The 18633-nt window shown below is 38.2% G+C and overlaps 2 protein-coding genes across 2 annotated transcripts; both read right to left on the bottom strand.

Moving 5' to 3' along the window:
* Positions 1-12360: 12360 nt before the first annotated feature.
* LOC121253610 lies at positions 12361-13041 on the bottom strand. Its single transcript, XM_041153595.1, has 4 exons — positions 12916-13041; positions 12714-12803; positions 12535-12600; positions 12361-12456 (listed from the first exon to the last, which is right to left on the bottom strand). Exons 1-4 carry the CDS (start codon positions 12970-12972, stop codon positions 12361-12363), a joined length of 309 nt encoding a protein of 102 aa, XP_041009529.1. The 5' UTR covers positions 12973-13041.
* On the bottom strand, positions 13041-13802 carry LOC121253609 (protein FAR-RED ELONGATED HYPOCOTYL 3-like). Its single transcript, XM_041153594.1, has one exon. It carries the CDS (start codon positions 13800-13802, stop codon positions 13041-13043), a length of 762 nt encoding a protein of 253 aa, XP_041009528.1.
* Positions 13803-18633: the final 4831 nt, after the last annotated feature.

Genomic DNA, 18633 nt, shown 5'->3' with positions numbered 1-18633 from the left:
CCCTTCATGTTTTGATAGGATCATATCATCTGAGAATTATGAGGGTTAAAGGGAGGATTGGGACACAGTTGGTTACCATTCTAATGGACACAAGGTCTACTCACAATTTTTTGGGCCTAACCATAATGAAAAGAACCAAACTACCCTTGGATGACAGGGAAAGGGTTAAGGTGAGGGTTGCTAGTGAGTAACTCCTACCTAGTAAAGGAAAGTGCAGTGGAGTGAGAGTTGGGATTACGTGGCTTAGGGAGTTGGGATCAATCTTGTGGAACTTTGAAAGGCTGACAATGCAGTTTTGTTATGGGGAAAATAAGTGAAAATGCAAGGTTTGGCCGGTGTATAGATGATAGAAGAAGGCTCCCTAAATAAGTTTAACAAGCTGGAGAAGACGGGGTGATCCTACAATTGTTGGAAGAGGAACCCGACATTGAACATCAAGCTGCAAGGGAAATTCCAGCAACTATACACACCCTTTTAGAGTAGTTTGGGGAGGTGTTTTCTAAACCTAAGAGGCGGCCACCACCACAAACCCATGACCATGCCATTAATATGACACCTAACACCAAACTCATCTCTATAAGGCCCTATAGATACCCATATTATCGAAAATATGAGATTGAAAGAATAGTGCTAGAGCTACTAGCTACGAGAGTCATACAGCTAAGCCAAAGCCCCTAATCTTCTTTGGTGTTGTTGGTTCGAAAGGACGATAGAACATGGTGGTTATGTGAGATTATAGAGGGTTGAACAACGTTACCATGAAGGGTAAAACTCGTGGTAGAAGAGCTGATGGATGAGTTGCAAGGTGCAATTATTTTTTCTAAGCTGGATTTAAGGTCTGACTACCACCAAATTTGGGTCAAGCCCAATTATGTGCCTAAGACTTCATTTAGGACTCATGAGAGACACTTTGAGTTCCTAGTAATGTCATTTGGGCTAACTAACACCCCCTCCACATTTCATAGTCTCATGAATGAGATATTTCATTCTTACTTAAGAAAATTCATACTTGTTTTCTTTGAAGATATTCTTGTTTACAGTAAAACAGAAAGGGAGCATGTGAAACACCTAGAAGTCACTTTGGAAATAATGAAACAACACAAGCTTTATGCCAAGCAGTCTAAATGTAGCTTTAGGTGCAGTGAGATAAATATGTAGGCCATTAGATTCCAGCTGAAGGTGTAAGGGTTGATCTTGAGAAGTTGAGTGCTATGATTGAGTGGTCCCTACCTAATTCCCTAAAGGCATTAAGGGGATTTTTAGGCCTAATGGGCTATTACTGTAGATTCATAAAAGGATATGGGAGAATCACATCACCCTTAACCTGAATGCTTAAGAATGATGGGTTTCAGTGGAGCAAAAAGGCTAAGGTGTATTTTTACAAGTTAAGGGAGGCTGTGACACAACCACTATTTTAGCTCTACGAGATTTTATTATGTCCTATGCTATTGAGTGCAATGCTTTAGGGAATGCAATAGGGGCAGTACTAATGCAACAGGGCAAACCTATAGCTTTTTATAGCCAAGTCTTAAAAGGAAGGTCCCTATTGATGACCACCTATGATAAAGAATTGTTTGCCCTCGTTTTAGTTGTACTAAAGTGGAGGCCCTATTTTTTGGGGCAGACCTTTGTGGTCAAAGCAAACCAACAAAGCCTTAAGCATTTCTTGGACCAGAAGGTGGGCACTTTGATGCAATAAAATTAAATCACCAAGCTACTTGGTTATGATTTCATTGTAGAGTACAAAATAGGGTCTAAAATAGGATTGTTGATGCCCTATCAAGAAATGGGAAGGAGGGGGAGGGAACTCTCATGCTTATTACATTTCCCAATATGGAATGGGTGGAAGACTTAAGGGCAACATATTACTCGGATGAACAGTTTAAAGGCCTTTTCAAACTTTATTTAGAAGGCAAGTTCAGCCCTAATTACACCTTGAGGGAGAGGTTACTTCTATATAAGAATAGGTTGTATATTCCTCTGCATGAGGAATTCAAAAACATAATCATGGAATTGGCTCCCTGCAATAATCATGGAATTGGCTCCTTGCAACCCATGGGGAGGGCATTCAGGATATGAAAAATTCATCCACAAAGTGAGGATGGATTTTTAGTGGCCCTTATTGAATAAGGATCTGAATAATTTCATCAAAGCATGTGACTTATGCTAACGGGTCAAGGCAGATAACACTCTGCCTAGTGGACTACTGCAACCCTTTCTCATACATTCCCAACCATGGATTTTGTTGAACAACTGGCCAACTCTCAAGGGTTCAACAGTCTCTGGGTTGTTGTTGATAGGCTGAATAAGTACAATCAGTTTGTCCCTTTTAAACATCCTTACACAACGAAGGTCGTGGCTGAGTTACTTCTTAAGAATATATTCAAGTTGAATGGACTCCCTTGGTCAATTGTGTCCTACAGGGTCAACACCTTTACAAGCCAGTTCTGGCAGGAGCTTTTTTCTCTTTAAAGAGTTCAAATGTCCTTTAGCACTGCCTATAGTCCTTAGACTGACAGGTAGACCAAGGCAATGAATAAAACAATGAAGAATTACTTGTGTTGTTTCACTAGAGGCAGACCCAAAGACTAGTCTCTATGGATCCTCCTGGCCTAGTGGTGGTACAATTCCACTCAGCACTTGTCCACAAAAATTACTCCCTTTGAAGCTCTCTACAGCTACCCCCCACCCAGGTTACTAGACTATGTTCCAAGAATAACTCAAGTGGAAACTGTGGAGACTATCCTACACACCAGAGACTAGATTTCCATGCTACTCAAACACAATTTACATAGGGCCCAAGGGCATATTAAAAAATACTCAGACTTCAAAATAAAAGAGCAAGAGTTTGAGAAGGGGGAATGGGTATACCTGCAGCTCTAACCGTACTAGCAGATGTCCATGGCTCACAGGCTCAACCTCAAGCTAGCTCAATGGTTTTTTAGTCCATTTTAAGTGCCACGGAAGGTTAAGAAGGTTGCATACAAGCTAGATCTACCTTTTTCTTTGTAGATTTACCCCCACCTTCCACATGTCTCAGCTCAAACAAAAGATTGGTGCTAAGGTGACAACTATCCTAACCTTGCCTCTGGTCGATGAACAAGAAATCACGCGCCCTGAAACTGAGCTTTGGTGGAGCTACTTGTACAATGGCAAGGCCTGGGACTGGAAGACTCTACATGGGAGGTCTGCTCCAAGTTGAAAGAAGATTTTCCACACCTTGCAGGCAAGGTGTTTTGAAGGGAGGGGACCTGTGACAAACCCTAGGATTTGGAGGAAGGACGCGGCTATGGAGGTGCAGTTTTGAGAAGGGGCTGAAGTGATAAAACCCTAAGTGCATGTGGAGGATCTTTTTCTCTTTAGTGTTTAAGTGTTAGCTTAAGTGTTGAGTTCAGTCAGTCAATGTACTTGTGAGTGGGCTAGACCTCAAGATGGACTTGGGGCATTCTGAGCCTGTTTTTAATTATGTTAAGTAGTGATCTTAGGTGGGTTGAGGCATATGTCCTTGGGCCTAAGTACATGCATCCAAGTTATTATTATTATTTTTAGTAGTTTCTATTTTTACTTGAGTCCAAGTCTGTTGGTATGGCCCATGGCCTTTTACATGTTTGTAGGGTGTCTAACACTAAATTGTATGTTGGAAGGGAAATTGGAAAGCATCTGGAATGCAATAAAATCCCTTCTATCTCGATTTCACTTTCATTCCATCAAGGATAAACCTAAGTGGACTTGCCATTCATTAGGTAATCTCTCGATTAAATCTGCTTATGCTGATATAGTTTTGAATACCTCCTCTTCCTCCACAAAACCATTACCTGATCCTTGGAAAACTTTGGCTATTGTAAATTCAAGATAGGCTGAAACTTTTCATTTAGAAGATGTGCAACAATATCCTCCCCACTAGAGATATCCTAAAACAATCTCTTCATCTCCAAGAGAAATAACTCAATTGTCTCTTATGTGAAATAATGGAAGAATATATTTCCTATCTATTTTTAAATTGCCCATACTCTCACATCCTATAGGCATTCTAAGTGGCCTTTAGACATCCCCATTTTTTCTAACCAGCATATTCTTTTTTTTATCAAGACCCTCTTACATCCACCCAAAAAGCTAGGCCTCCAACAAGAACAAACCCACCAATTCCAATTGTTTGTTACTTTAACAATGGACAACATATAGTTATTGAGAAACCAATTATTCATAATTCTCCTTGTCCACTGCCTAATATTTGTGGCCAAAGACCTACTAATCTACTGGGAACACAGCTAGGTTTGGTCTATTAGCATCACCTAAAAAATCTCACCTAATCCCCACCTCCAAAAAAAGTTTTTTCCTTAACATTTTATGTGGCAACAAGAAACACAAGTAGTACAGTAGCAACCAAATGTAGATCAGACAATGGCTCGATGATATTTTTCAGAACATGCTCCATTGTTAGCACTAACCCTAACCAAGGGGAAGTTACAACAACTTTCATGGTAGTCCAATAAGTAGTTTCAAGAAATTTGAGAGAAGTCATCCTTGAAGGAGACTCCCAAGTAATAATCCAAGCTATAGCTCAACCTCACCTTGCCTCTGACTGGAGCATGCAATCTATAGCAGGGGACACAAATTTCTTGTTACAATATTGTGAAAGCTGGACAACAACAAAAGCTCATTGATCACAAAATTGATGTCACATCAAATCGTGCAATGGGCAGCTTCAAATCATTTGAATAATTTGTATGGAAGCATTTCCCTCATCAAATCGTGCACATGGGCAAGCCTATGAGCTGCCTCATTTCCCATACGATGCACATGTTGAATCTTATACTCAGTAAATGGTTCTAGCAAACACTTTGTTTCTTTTAGCAAGTTCCTGATAGTTGAAAAGGATTCTGCATCTTCTTGTAGCTCCTTAACCATCAACAAGTAGTCACTTTCTAGAATTAGTTTTGAGAATCCTAAATGAGCACACAATTGTAAGTCTCAAACATAGTGAGAAGCTCAATAGTTTCTAGATCATGCACTTCATTCTCTACTTTGCTAGCAGCCATCACAAGGTCTCCTTTCTCATCTCTGAGTACCACACCTACACCAGCCTTATGTATGTCAAAGAAAATTGCTCCATCCATATTCAGTTTGAGGTAGCCAATTGGGGTGGCTTCCAGCAGCAAATAGTCCTGGACTTTGTAGTTGGTAAGAAGGTCAGCTCCTTGTGAGTTTTCTACAAAGATAATGCATAGTCAATCACACTGATTGGATCAATAATAGTTTTTTCAGCTTGCATCATGTTTCTTCTAAACCAAAAACCCCAAGCTATTAAGAAAAAGGTTGTCAGGTCATTTATATTTCCCTTCTCTAGCATATACAACACAATAGTGATTAAGTTCATATCTCTCCCAATGTGCTTCATTGCAGGTATATATTTGTTCCACAACTCTCGAATGGCAGGGCGAAAGATTAAAGCATGTTGAGTATCTTCCAAACAAGACTTGCAAAACAACACTCATTTTCAACCTCCACATTCCTTTTCCAAAGATTAGATTGAGTAGGTAGACCTTCTTTAGAAGCTCTTCATGCAAATATCTTGATTTTATTGGGAACTTTCATCCTCTATAGGACTTTTCACAACTGAGATTGACTATGAACTCTGGAGCTTTTCCCGTGGTTGCCTCTAAGTTGTTCTCTAAAAAATTTATAAGCACTTTGAATACTGAAATTGCCATTCTTTTCCTGTGTCCATATCCATTGGTCTTCATTATGAGTTAGCCAAAGGATTATCTTCAATATATCAGCAGCTACAATTGAATTATATAGAGCTCTAACTTTGTCAACCTTCCACCACATAGTATCTCGATCAATAAGATTATCCACAGTATCTTCCTTATTATCTACCTCTATCCCACTCATTTCCATCTGTAGAGCTTGATGTCTAGGAATCCATGCATCTGTCGAGATCTTCACTGATTTCCCATCACCTAATCTCCATTTACAACCTTGGAGTAACAGCTTTTTTTCTTCCCAAATTTCTCTTCAATCATATGAGGGGTTTGTCCCAACTTTGACTCAAAAATACTAACTTTTGAAGGTATTTTGCTTTATATATTTTATGCAGCAAAGTACCTTCATTTTGCAAGATTCTCCACCTTATTTAGCCAAAAAAGCCATGTTAAAAACTAGAGATCTTTAAAACCCATTACTCCTCTGAACTTGGACTCACACATGTGTTCCCCACTAATCCAATGCACTCTGCTCTCATTTCCTTTTTGTCCCCACCAAAAAACCGTGTCATCATACTCTCTAATACATTGCATAATCACTTGGTAACTTAAAGCAACTCATTGCATAGGTAGGAATAGAAAGTGTCACTGCTTTTATAAGTACCTCTCTTCCTCCTTAGGATAACAGTTGTTCCTTCCAACTCTGAAACTTTTGCCAAACACTTTGTTTCATTTCAACAAAAACTATTGACTTTGATCGACCAACCACTGGGGGTAAGCCTAGATATTTTTCATACTGCTGGATACAGTTTGCACCTCACATTAATTTATCTTTGAATTCCTCATATTACATTCCTATTATTCCTCATGTTACATTCCTACTAAAGACCATAGCTTTCCTTTGTTTATTTTCTATCCAGATGCAAGCTCATACTGATTTAGCAGAGTTTGAATATTTCTATTTGTAGTAGCGTTTGCCTTACAAAAAATAGCACTATCATCTGTGAAAAGAAGATGATTTATTTGAGGTGCTCCTCTACAAATTCTAAGACCCAACATAATTTGATTTCTTTCAGCTTCATTCAGCAGGCTTATAAGCCCCTCATTGCACAATAGGAAATAGGTAAGGGGACAGAAGATCCCCTTCCCTCAATCCTCTACTAAGAATGATAGGACCATTTGGCACTCCATTGATTAGCACAGAAAATTTAAAAAATTGAACACATCTCATAATCAAGTGGACAAGTCTACTATCAAATCCTAGCTTCTGCATTATCCTCTGCAAAAAGTCACATTCGACTCCATCATAGGCCTTGCTCATGTCTAATTTCAGAGACATATATCCTGTCTTCCCCATTCTTTTCTGCCTCAAATAATGTATTAACTCATATGCAATAAGGATATTATCAATTATTAGTCTCCTAGTACAAAAGCACATTGTGAATCAGAAATAATAAGGGAGCACTTTTTTCAATCTAGTTGCAATCACTTTTGAAATAAGTTTATAAGTGACATTGCATAGACTAATAGGACGATAATCAACAACCACCACAGACATTTTTTTTCTTTGGAATCAGAGTTAACAGAGTATGGTTTAAATCATTAGGAAACACAACTGTTTTTAGAGTTTGAAGCACAGCAACAGTGACAATTTTTCCAATGATATGCCAGTATTTTTGAAAAAAGATAGGAGTCATTCCATCAGGTCCAGGGTTTTTGTAGGGTGCATTTGTTTCAATGCATATGTTACTTCTTCAGTTGTATGTGCCTTCGAGAGTCTTCATTTATCCCACTAGATACTTTCCTCTCTATACCTTCCAAAAAATCCAAAAAGCCTTTCTAATAAGATGTTGTAAAAAGAGATTGGAAATATTCCACTACTAGTCCTTCTTGCCATTCACCCGTCTCATTTTCTAGTTTCCTAAAGAGATTCTTTTTCCTTCTATGGGAAGCTTTAGAATGAAAAAACTTTGAGTTCTAATTCCCTTCCTTGTGCCATAGAGCCTTCAACCTCTGCCTCCACATTATTTCCTCCCTTTCTAGCCACGTCTGGACTTTTTCCCTTGCAAAAATATTATCAGCAATCTCTACAAAGGTTGGATCTACTTCTTGCATCTGTTTTAATCTCATTCTTGCTTTATTTAATTGGTGCTGGACATTTCCAAAGGTATTTTTGTTCCAGCTATCTAGTTTCTCACTACATTGTATCATCTTCATTACCTCCCCCGTATTACTCCTAATTGACCCTTCCTTCTAGAGTTTTTCAATTATATGTGAACATCTTTCTTCTCCCACCCACATGGCTTCAAATCTAAAGGGTTTCTTCCTTCTCTCATACATAAACCCACCATCAATAGTTATCCATAGTGGTAAGAGATTAGAGTAAGCAGCAGTACCATGAGTACTTGTGGAAAAATTCGACACCAATGGTAATTTGCCATAAACCTGTCTAATCTCTCACTGATACTATTTGTACCTTCTCTCTTATTACACCACGTATATTTAGGGCCTCTAAAACCCAAATCCATTAAAGCACAGTCAATTAACACCTCTCTAAAATCAAGTATCTATATTTTAGGTTTAGGCATGCCTCCCCATTTCTCTAATTGATCTAAAATTTCATTAAAGTCCAAAAATCAACAATGCTTTCCCACTCACTCGTGACAAAGATCTAATTAAACCCCAAGTTTGCATTCTACAGGCAGTATCTAGATGTCCATAAACACCCTTGAGATACCAATACTTTGAATTATCAGCATCATCTTGAATAAAAGCATCAATATGGAATTTTGAAAAGGAAAACAATTAGTTCAGTCACCAGGGGGAAGTGTCGCGCAAGCGGCTGCTGATGTGGCAATTAAACAAAACGCACCATTTTGATTTGTTTGATTTCCCGTTTCCCTCATCGTCATGTTTCAGACGAAACAAGTTTCCCTCTCTGCGATTTTTCTTCCTCCCAACTTCCCTCTCTCTCTGCTCCCTCTCTGCTCCTCACGAGACCTCTCTCTTTGACCCCTCGAAGTCACGTCCCTCCACTCAAAGCCGCCTCTTACGGCCTCCCTTAGTGTCGAGATTGAAAGTCTAAGACCACCCACATGAACGAAGCCTTCGATTCCTCCTTCCCTCAGGCACGTCTCCTACCGAAGGTAGCAATCCCTTCGTCATCCTCCCTTCATCTTCATCTTCTGGGAATAGCCCCTTCCCCTTCATCCTGAAAAACCCTAAGTTCTTTGATTCCCTTCATCCCCAAAAACCCTAACTTTCCTTCCCCTTCATCCCGAAAAATCCTAACTTTCAAATTTTCGGCACGCAGCTCCACTTCCGGCATGCAGCTTCAAACCCTAACGTCTGCTACCACAAATCCGAGGTCCTATTTAAATGGGTATATTTCCTTTTAACATTCCATAATTTTCCTTTAGGATTTTTTTATCTACAAAATGTGTGATTTTTTTTATCTATAAACTGTTAGGGTTTTTTAGATTCTTTGTCTTTGTATTACTGAATGCTATTTTCATTCTTTGCTTATTTCTTGTCGAAGTTTGTACACCCCTGAAGAGGATTTCTTGTTGGGAAACTTCGAATTGATCTTTTAGAATATTGGCGGTTCACCTTTCGGCCTAATTTTGTGGGTTGGGGTTCTATCAAGTAGTGTCTTGTGCCAGATTTTAGATTTTTAATTTGGTATAATTCAAGTATCGGCTACTTGGGATTTGAGGAATCTTTCCAGGTTCTATAAAGCTAATTGAATCTGTATTTTGTTGGTTGCACTGAGCGAAGAGAAAGGTATGTTTTTCTGCTTTTGACTTTCAGCTTTGCTATTTGTTGCTCTTTGTGGGGTTGATCTGTGTTCTATGCTTATTCACTCAGAATAAGTCACGGACTCACGGTTGTTTTGACCTTGAATGTTGAGGTTCTGGGTTTTCTTTTGAAGATGTGAATGGTTTGTGGGTTCAGAAAAATCAAAACCTATAGTTTGCTGAAATGGTTGGAGATTGAAGCTGGATTCTATGAAAGATTGACAACATTTCAGCTCCAGTTTAAAGTTTCTAGTACACTATGATAGATTGTGAAATTAAAAATCAAGATAGCTTGTTGATTGGTAGTAGTTGGTGCCTGTTGGTTCTTTAGCTTCTAAATGAAGCCTTTTTGTTGTAAACTGTAGTTTGGTAAGCTATAAAAGTAGCTGCCAATTTTGTCTTCTATTTGACTCACTAGCTTCTCAGGCTTGTGCTCTTCATTGAAGTGCTTGTTTAGGTGCTTGAAAATCCTGGATTTCCCTGTTTTGTTTATCCTTTGAAAGAAAAAGAATACTTGATATGTTTTCAAATGCATCAAAACTTATAGCTGTCAACCTCCTTAACTTCTTGTCAATAGTCAAAGAGAGTTTTGTAGCAGCAGACTGTTTCACATTCTTGATACAAGAAACAAAAAACTGCTGCATGAGAATGTCATCACTGTCTTCTTCACCGTCAGCGAAACCATCGTGCTTCTGTAATATTAAAACTACATTGAGATATTCAAATACTAAAAGAAATCCAGGACGGCCCTTCTTATGGTGTCCAAAGTACAACACAAAGGTAAATAGTACTCTTCTAATGTAACTTGAAATAATATATTGATTAACATTGCGTACCTAAAAATTTTTTATATGTGTTAAATATTAGGGATTACCATATTGCAAATATTTCAAGTGGGTTGATAGTAATCAACACACAGACTCAGATCTACAAGAAAAAGAAATTCAACTCTTAAGGAAGGAGGAAGAGCTCGAGAAGAGACTCATCGATGTCAAAAGAGGGAGATTCAAAATAGTAGATGAGAACGAGAAGAGAGAGATGGTGCTATCCAGTAGAAATGAGGAGGTTCAAAAAAAGGAGTTGGTCCTTCTTGAGAGAGAAGCTCTCCTAATGTGTTCACGCATGCTACCCCGGCTATATTGGGATTTTGTGATAATTGTTTGTTGTTACTTGGTGAATTGGTAGTGGTTTATGTTATAAATCATAGTCTGAATTTGTAGTGTAAGTGTAGGAAAAATCTTAGAGAACTAAAATTGTAGTTGAAGTGTTATAAAATAGCTTTTGGAACCTGATTTCCAGTTTCTATGTACAAAAATGTATAATATTGTTTTACGTCTACTTTTTGGTCATTATGATGGATTTTCTCTTGTCTGCTCTGACTTCATTACCTTGAAAACAAATAAAAATGAAGAGCCAAAACATGCCAAACTAACTCACAAACCTGCTGCATGAATTAAGGACTAACTCACGTACACCAACCAGCCAAAACCGGTAGAGTAACTCACGTCCAACACCCACATTCAGACTTCATTTCCTTCAAAACAAATTTCAATGAAGAGCCAAAATTGGTAGACTAACTCATGGACACCAAGCAGCATGAAATATAGGACTAACTCACATACACCAAGAGCCAAAACTGGTAGACTAACTCACGTCTAGCACCCATAATATTGCAGCAAAAACAAGACACAGATCATAAGCCATGCGTCCAGCACCCACAATATTGCAACAAAAACAAGACACAGATCATAAGCCATGCACTTCTCAAAACTGAAGACATGCCATCACTATGAATATGCAATTCTTGCTAATCAAACTTACAAAACTCAATCATCACAACAACTCAAAATGAACCTATTATTAGCATATCTTTCTTCCCACACAAATAAATTACAATTTTCACTTGTGTCATGCTTTCTTCCCACAAAAGTAATTACAACAATTTAAATAGTCTTCTTGCAAGCTTCCTTCACAGGAAAAACAAAAAATTACAATTTTCAACTTGGAAGGCTTTCTTCCCAAAAAAATGTACCTACAAAAAATATAACTTGCCAAGCTTTCCTTGCCACCAAAATAATTACAACTTCCACGACCTCCATTCTTTCTTCCCACCAATATATTTACAAAAACTACAACTTACAAGAATTCTTCCAAAAATATACATGGAAAATATACAGGGGCAGCTATGGAATCCCACAAATCATCGTGTTTGGTGACCTTGGTTGTAATCTACAAATCATTGTGTTTGGTGACCTTGGTTGTAATCTTAGGCTGTGAACTTGCAACTGTAGGGAAACAAAAAAAAAATTAGACAATAAAACAATTGAAAATTGTATATATGGGGAAGGATTGATGCTTGAATATATGTGCACATGTGAGAAGAAGAATTTTCTTCAAGTGGAAATGAGAAAATACCAAAAGAAGGAAATAACAGTAGCTATAACCATTCTACAACAATTACTTATTAAATAAACGGATTATGCAATTGTATATTTTAGGCTTTACTTGCTAATGTGTATATTTTGAGTGACAAGACATAGCTATAAAATGACAATCCTAGCCCAGATTTCAATTAATATAGTCCATATAAGACATGCCAAATGATAAGAGCTTAATGGAGCATCTTAGTTCAAACTTCTAACAGTCATTACATTCCTTACCACCAATCATCGTATTCAAAGCTAGCTTTATTAATAGCCATAATAAGTATCTTTTCTGCCAAACTTTTTAAAAATTATCGACATTCAAGGCAAGCATATTCAACTTCCTAGAGGTGTGCTAGAGTAAAACAAGAGATCACATGGCCCAGATTTACAATAAGCTGATAAAGTAGAATGAAAAATGCTATCGATATGGCATTAGAAGAAGTTGAAGTTAGAGGTACGCTCAATGTTGCAGAAGTCCGAACCATACCATTTGGGCAAAGGTTGTGATCCATCCAAACCAAGTTGCATCTATAAAGAATAAATACCAAATATTAATGTGACATCAATTTGGTGATATTAAAAATACCAAAAGTTTAGAAATATTACACTTTCTTGACTCTCAACCATATTTTGGAATCCACTAATGTCAAAAGCTGAATTGACTGGAATAGTCTAAGGATATATAGATAACAACAAAAATATGGGCCAATATAAGTCTATTGCATGTATGTGGCAAATACTTGTCCAAATATAAGGCAGCAATTTTGCAACAAAAATATGTGTACCTGCACGTTTCCTTCAGAATCAAGATCTATCTCGGATGGTCCAAATAAATTCCTACACGTGTTTTGAGATGGCGTATCTCCTCCATCTCGCTAATAGTCAAGCAACAAGTAAAAAATCTATATTAGCACAATATTTGCATAAATAAATCAATCCAAATAAACATGTATGTGGCAAATATTCTCTTTATTATATATATCGAACCTCTTTACATTTTTCATTTACATTTGCTTTCTTCGTCCTCGCTTTAACCTTCCGCATTTCTTACTCCATCCTGGATGCTCTCCTCAAAGATGGGGGTCTGCTTTTTCCGCGCACAACTCGTGGACTTAGTACTTGCTGCGAACTACCAATTGTAATTGGGTCCTTGTCGTTAAACCAACATTGGAATCCGTTTGGGTCGTTGAAGGGGGTTCTTGGTTGCCATAATATAAATCAATTATTGCATATAACTTCTTAGTAGCATCTTCAGTATGCTCTTTTGAACCCGTTGCATGAGTAATCATCCGATAACAAATATTCAACAGACTTGAATATCTGTTAATATCTTCCCATTGATTTCCTGTGTCATAGGTACTCTGGATTAACGTATATCTCTGTTTGACGTCCTTCCTCCATCGATCTAAAATGTACCTATTCGGCAAGTACTTTATCCCATTACATTTGAATATGGCCAAGACATGCCTACACAGTATCCCCTTCATTTGAAATAACCCACATGAACACTTAACATCGCAATCTTCCTCATTAAAGTCCACAAAATATGTAACATGTTTCGTGAACTCCTCAACAGAAATTTCATCTTCTACCAAGTATGTCTTCTTCACACCATCCCGTCTAAGTAGAGATGGATCCATATCGAGCACACCCATAACTTGCTGCTGAACTTCCCTGAATTTTGCATTCGTGTACAACTCTTGAAATCTCTTCTCGATTGGAGATCTAGATATGCATGTTATCATAACGCTAAATGAGTGGAAGTCCGAACTGATTTCATTCTCAATTTTCTTTCTCAACGCATTGTCAAACTGGTCGACAAACTCCTTCAAGTTTGTCTTCGCATGAACATATCCTTCAGAAAATGCATTCATGCTTTCGCTCCGTTGTATTGTACTCATGCCAGCCCAAAAATACTCCTTCAAAAATACCGGTACCCAATGTGTGCGCTCAGCGTACAAACTTTGCAACCAAACATTTTCTTCCAAGTTGTACATGCTAATTACCTCTTCACACGATTTGTCAAACTCTTCAATAGTTTGAGTGTAAACACATATTTCATCAGTTGAGTTTTCAGGCCACTTTTGTAGGCACAATGGGAGCCAAGTTTCTCGGGGACTTTTTTCAATGTATGCTAGAGGCAAAATCTATGTCGGGTTTTTGGAAATACAATGGCAATTGCATTTTTTATTGCTTTGTCGTGGTCAGTAATAATAGCTGGCGGGGCTATACTATCCATACACTGCAACCAAGTCTGAAATAACCAAGTAAAAGTCTCTGCGTCCTCACTGGAAATTAACCCTGCTCCCAAGAGAATCGACTGCCCATGATGGTTTACACCAACAAAGGGAGCAAAGAGCATCACGTATCTGTTTGTTAAGTAGATGGTGTCAAATGTTACCACATCACCAAAATCTTGATAAGCTGCCCTACTACGTGGATCTGCCCAAAAGACATTATTTAACCTCCCATCATCATCTAAATCCATCAAGGCAAAGAATCTGGAGTTCTTGTACTGCATTCTACAAAAATAGTCTCAAAGTGCTCCAGCATCACTTGCTCCAAGTCGTAAATGTTTTGCCTTATCGATGTAATTGCGACAATCTTTTTCCAAAAATGGGAGATTCTCAAATCTTCCCGTACCCACAACAAGAAATCTGAAACTCTTGTTCATTCGAATGCTAGAAAGGTCGTTAATATCTAGTACCCTTTTTATAGTCTCACTAACTTCGCGATTACATTGGAAGAAACGGGATTTCTGTGGACTCAGTCCGTGATTGTGGGTATTATGACCTATGGTCAACCGCATCTTCCCTCAACTTTTAAGGCATTAATCCTTGCCTTTCAGTCAGTCTTTCCTGTCAGGCGTGGTTTGGCAACATTCATTGTCCATTTCGAGCTTTCCCCCCACGGGTACAACCAAGAGTGACATATCTGACACTCCCTTTATCATCCATTTCACTCCTTTGTGTCATGGATCCAAACCCGCATTTCTTAGCATATAACTTATAATAGTTCATTAATTCCTCAAAAGAATCAAACTCCATCCCCGCTTTTGGCTCCTCAATCATATCACCACCATCCATTCGGTCTAAAGGAGGTGTCTCGGCAGTGCCATCGCCAGTTTCCCCTGAATCTGGCTTATCCTCTTCACCTTGTTCATAACCCTAGAGGAGGAACAAGGCGCTTCAGTTTCCCTACACCTAGGTGTATCCTCTTCGAATCTTTCGGTTGTTCTGGAGCTTGTAGCCATAGGAGGAGTCGAAGGTCTCATCCCATATTGAAATAGATAACCAGTATTCTGCTAAAAAAGAAATCAATTAAACTTCCAAAAAATAGGACAAAAAAAAAAAAAACAGACAATGAAGTTGCATCACCATCTGAATGTTGCTTGGACATTGGTATGCATTTGGATATGTGATAAAAGCCGGTGACCATGCAAGCCCTGGTCCATAACCGTGCATGTAATTTGGAAAGTTTGGAGCAATTGTTGGGATGTCCTAACATAATAATAATAATAATGATAATTAGCAAGTACAAGGTTGACAAACTCCTAACAAATATTAAGAATCATATAACATACCGCAATTGAGGGATTTGAGCTACATGGTGTTGAGAGAGATGGGTTTTCTTTCCCTTTTTCCATGCTGACATGTTGCATTAAAAAAAAAATTGTACAACCATTTTTATAGGAGCAAAAATGTGGACAAGAATGATTAAAGCTACACAAAAATGATCCAAACACCCTTTTTCCTTTGAGCTCGTATGCAAAGGTTCTTCTTTCGACTCATACAATGGACAAGATCGTTGTACTACGGTGATGAAGATAATAAAGAAAAATGCAAGCAGCAAATCTGATAAAAACATGTAAATATTCTTTAATAAGACGTCATACAATATTGAATTTCCCATGTGAGGAGTAAGAAAGTAGCTCATGTTCAGACTTGTAAAATCTAAAACAAAATGAGAAAAATAAACATCTGAAGTTGTTGCTTGCAACTGCTGGTGGCTTGTCAATTGCGAATCAGCTTATTAACAACTTCATTAGAGAAGGCAAGTAAGGTTGATTAATGTTTCTTTTAATGATAAAATTATAATTGTTTTGTGCAAGGGTCTAGGAGTAAAAGCTTGTTGACTTTTAATCTATATCTACTGAAATGAACAAAGGTTGAGATTGATTTCTACACAGGTGATGCTCTTAAAGCAGAAACTCTTACAGGTCAATTGATCAAGCTAGGTTGTAGACTGGAGGCTGCCACAATTGCTTCTTTGATTAGTTTATATGCAAAGAAACACAAGTTGAAAAAAGCCCAGGAAGTCTTTGCAGCTATTCTAGATTCCCCAACTTGTGAGAAAATAATATATAAGTCAAAGATCGATGCATATGCGAAATGTGGCAAACCAGAGGAGGCGTACTCGCTTTAAAAACAAGTAGCTAGGAACGCTTTGACGAGTAGTGGTATATATGAGCTGAAACTTAGCAGACTAACAAAAGTTTTCCATTCTTCAATTTACAGTGGTAATCAGATAGTAATAGTGTCAACCAATGTGCAAAGTGCTTCTTTGTTTTATGAATGATGTGGTTTGAAACTACTGTGCATGTTATTTGAGTTCAAAGTCATAAAATAGCTTCTGTTTTGAGAAACCGAAACCCATTTTTATACATTTTTAGACATGGTTTCAAGCTTGAAAACATAGCTTGAAAAAATAGCTTCAAAACAGAGGATATTCATCCAATACATTCAAAGCACAATCCAAACCATGATTTCTTACCACACGGTCAAGAAGAAGATGAAGACCCACACGGTAGAGTGAAGAAGAAGACGAAGACCGTGAAACGACGATGCCGAAGACCCACACCGTGAGACTACAATGCCGAAGACCCGCACCGTGATTTTTGGAAGAAGAATATTTCGGAAGAAAATATTCAAACCGCTTCCATGTTGTGTTCCCTAAATGAAAAACACTTAGTGCTTCTGTTTTGAGAAATCGAAACCCATTTTTATACATTTTTAGACATGGTTTCAAGCTTTAAAAAATAGCTTCAAAACAGAGGATATTCATCCAATACATTCAAAGCACAATCCAAACTATGATTTCTTATCACACGGTCAAGAAGAAGATGAAGACCCACACAGTAGAGTGAAGAAGAAGATGAAGATCGTGAGACGATGATGCCGAAGACCCATACACCATCATTTTCAGAAGAAAATATTCAAACCGACGATAATTCCCAGTATTTTTTCCACTTTCTTTCAACAAGCAAAGCAAGTTTTTTCCACTTTCTCCTCACGGCCAATCTTAGAACATTCGGAGTCTGAAAACTGGCTTGAAGAAGAAGCTTTCTTTCCTGCATTTTTCTTCTTCGTCTTTTCTTTTTCTTTTTTTTTAATTAATCCACATGGGAATTAAAAAAATATTATTTTAGACGCCGACTATGCGCCGTTTGCAGTTCTCGACTGCCCCTAGAAGAAGTGTTTAGAAAAACTAATCACAGATAAGTTAATATCTTTCTTCCACAGTAATGCAACACCCCCACTTCTACCATCACAATCTACCAAAAGGTAATTGACAAAACCAATACGATATTTACAGGATTTCATAGCTTGTGCCCTCAATTTAATTTCTTGAAGGAACAAGATGTCGGGAGCTTCATTCTTGACAATGTCTTAAAGTGTACAAATTCGCTGTAGGTTCCCAAGCCCACAGGAATTCCAGTTTAGAATTTTCATAGCTTCCAGCAGGGCTATGACCCAATCTCTGCCGATATCTTGGGTTGTTCTTCCGCAATCTGAACATGTTTCGTCCTTAATGTCAAGGTCGGTTTCAGAGTTCTTCCCCCACAATCTCATCACTTCTCTTCTTCCTATTTGCATCTTCAGAGTGAGTGTCTTCATTCTAGGTTTTTGGGAGTTCATTTCTTTGTTTTCTCTTCTATCTTGGACGGCCCAATACACTTGCATTATGAATCAGCTTTGCAATTGGGGTTTCCTCTTGATTCGTATCTTGTCCTGAGCTTTCCATATCTTGGCCCAAGCCCAATGAGTTATTAGGCAAAGGCTTGTATTCTTCTTTTTTATTCAAAGTTTCAACCACATTCCTATTTTTGTGGGAATCTACTCTCGTAACTACAACTCCAGATTTCCCGCTACCATCATCTTCTCCTATTATTTATGGGATTTGAGTGGGACATTTACCATCTACGTTACCGATTCCAGATTTGGTGCCTTCCATTTTCTCCATAATTTCACAACAATTATCTGATGTTGCCATGATTTCCGCCTAAACTAGCGCCTTCCCTGTTTCACTTGTCGGAATGGGCATCGGAAATGTTTTCCGATCAACAACTTGCTGCTTCATTTGTTTTTCCTAGCCCCTTCTGCCAGTACCGCCAGTACCACCAGCACGTAACCATTATCCATAAGGGAAAACATGAGTCGCATCTGATTCCTGCACAATCTTCCATGCCCCACAATCGCGATGCCCATGCCCCAATTTTTCACAGTTGTAACAAAAATTTGGTAATCGTTCATAGGTAAAGCGAGCCCAGCATGGATCTGTGGAACCAATGCTAATTTCTTTTTCCTTCTCAGCAGAGGCTTTGATGTATCAATACATACTCGAACACGCATAAACTCTCCCCAAGCCATTTCTCCTTTCTCAAGGTCAACTTCTTCTACTCTCCCAGGAGGACTACCATTTAAA

The sequence above is a fragment of the Juglans microcarpa x Juglans regia genome, chromosome 2S (assembly GCF_004785595.1).
Source record: "Juglans microcarpa x Juglans regia isolate MS1-56 chromosome 2S, Jm3101_v1.0, whole genome shotgun sequence".
NCBI classification, from domain to species: Eukaryota; Viridiplantae; Streptophyta; class Magnoliopsida; order Fagales; family Juglandaceae; genus Juglans; species Juglans microcarpa x Juglans regia.
Note: the sequence above shows the minus strand (reverse complement) of the source record. Positions and strands in the feature narration are given on the sequence as shown.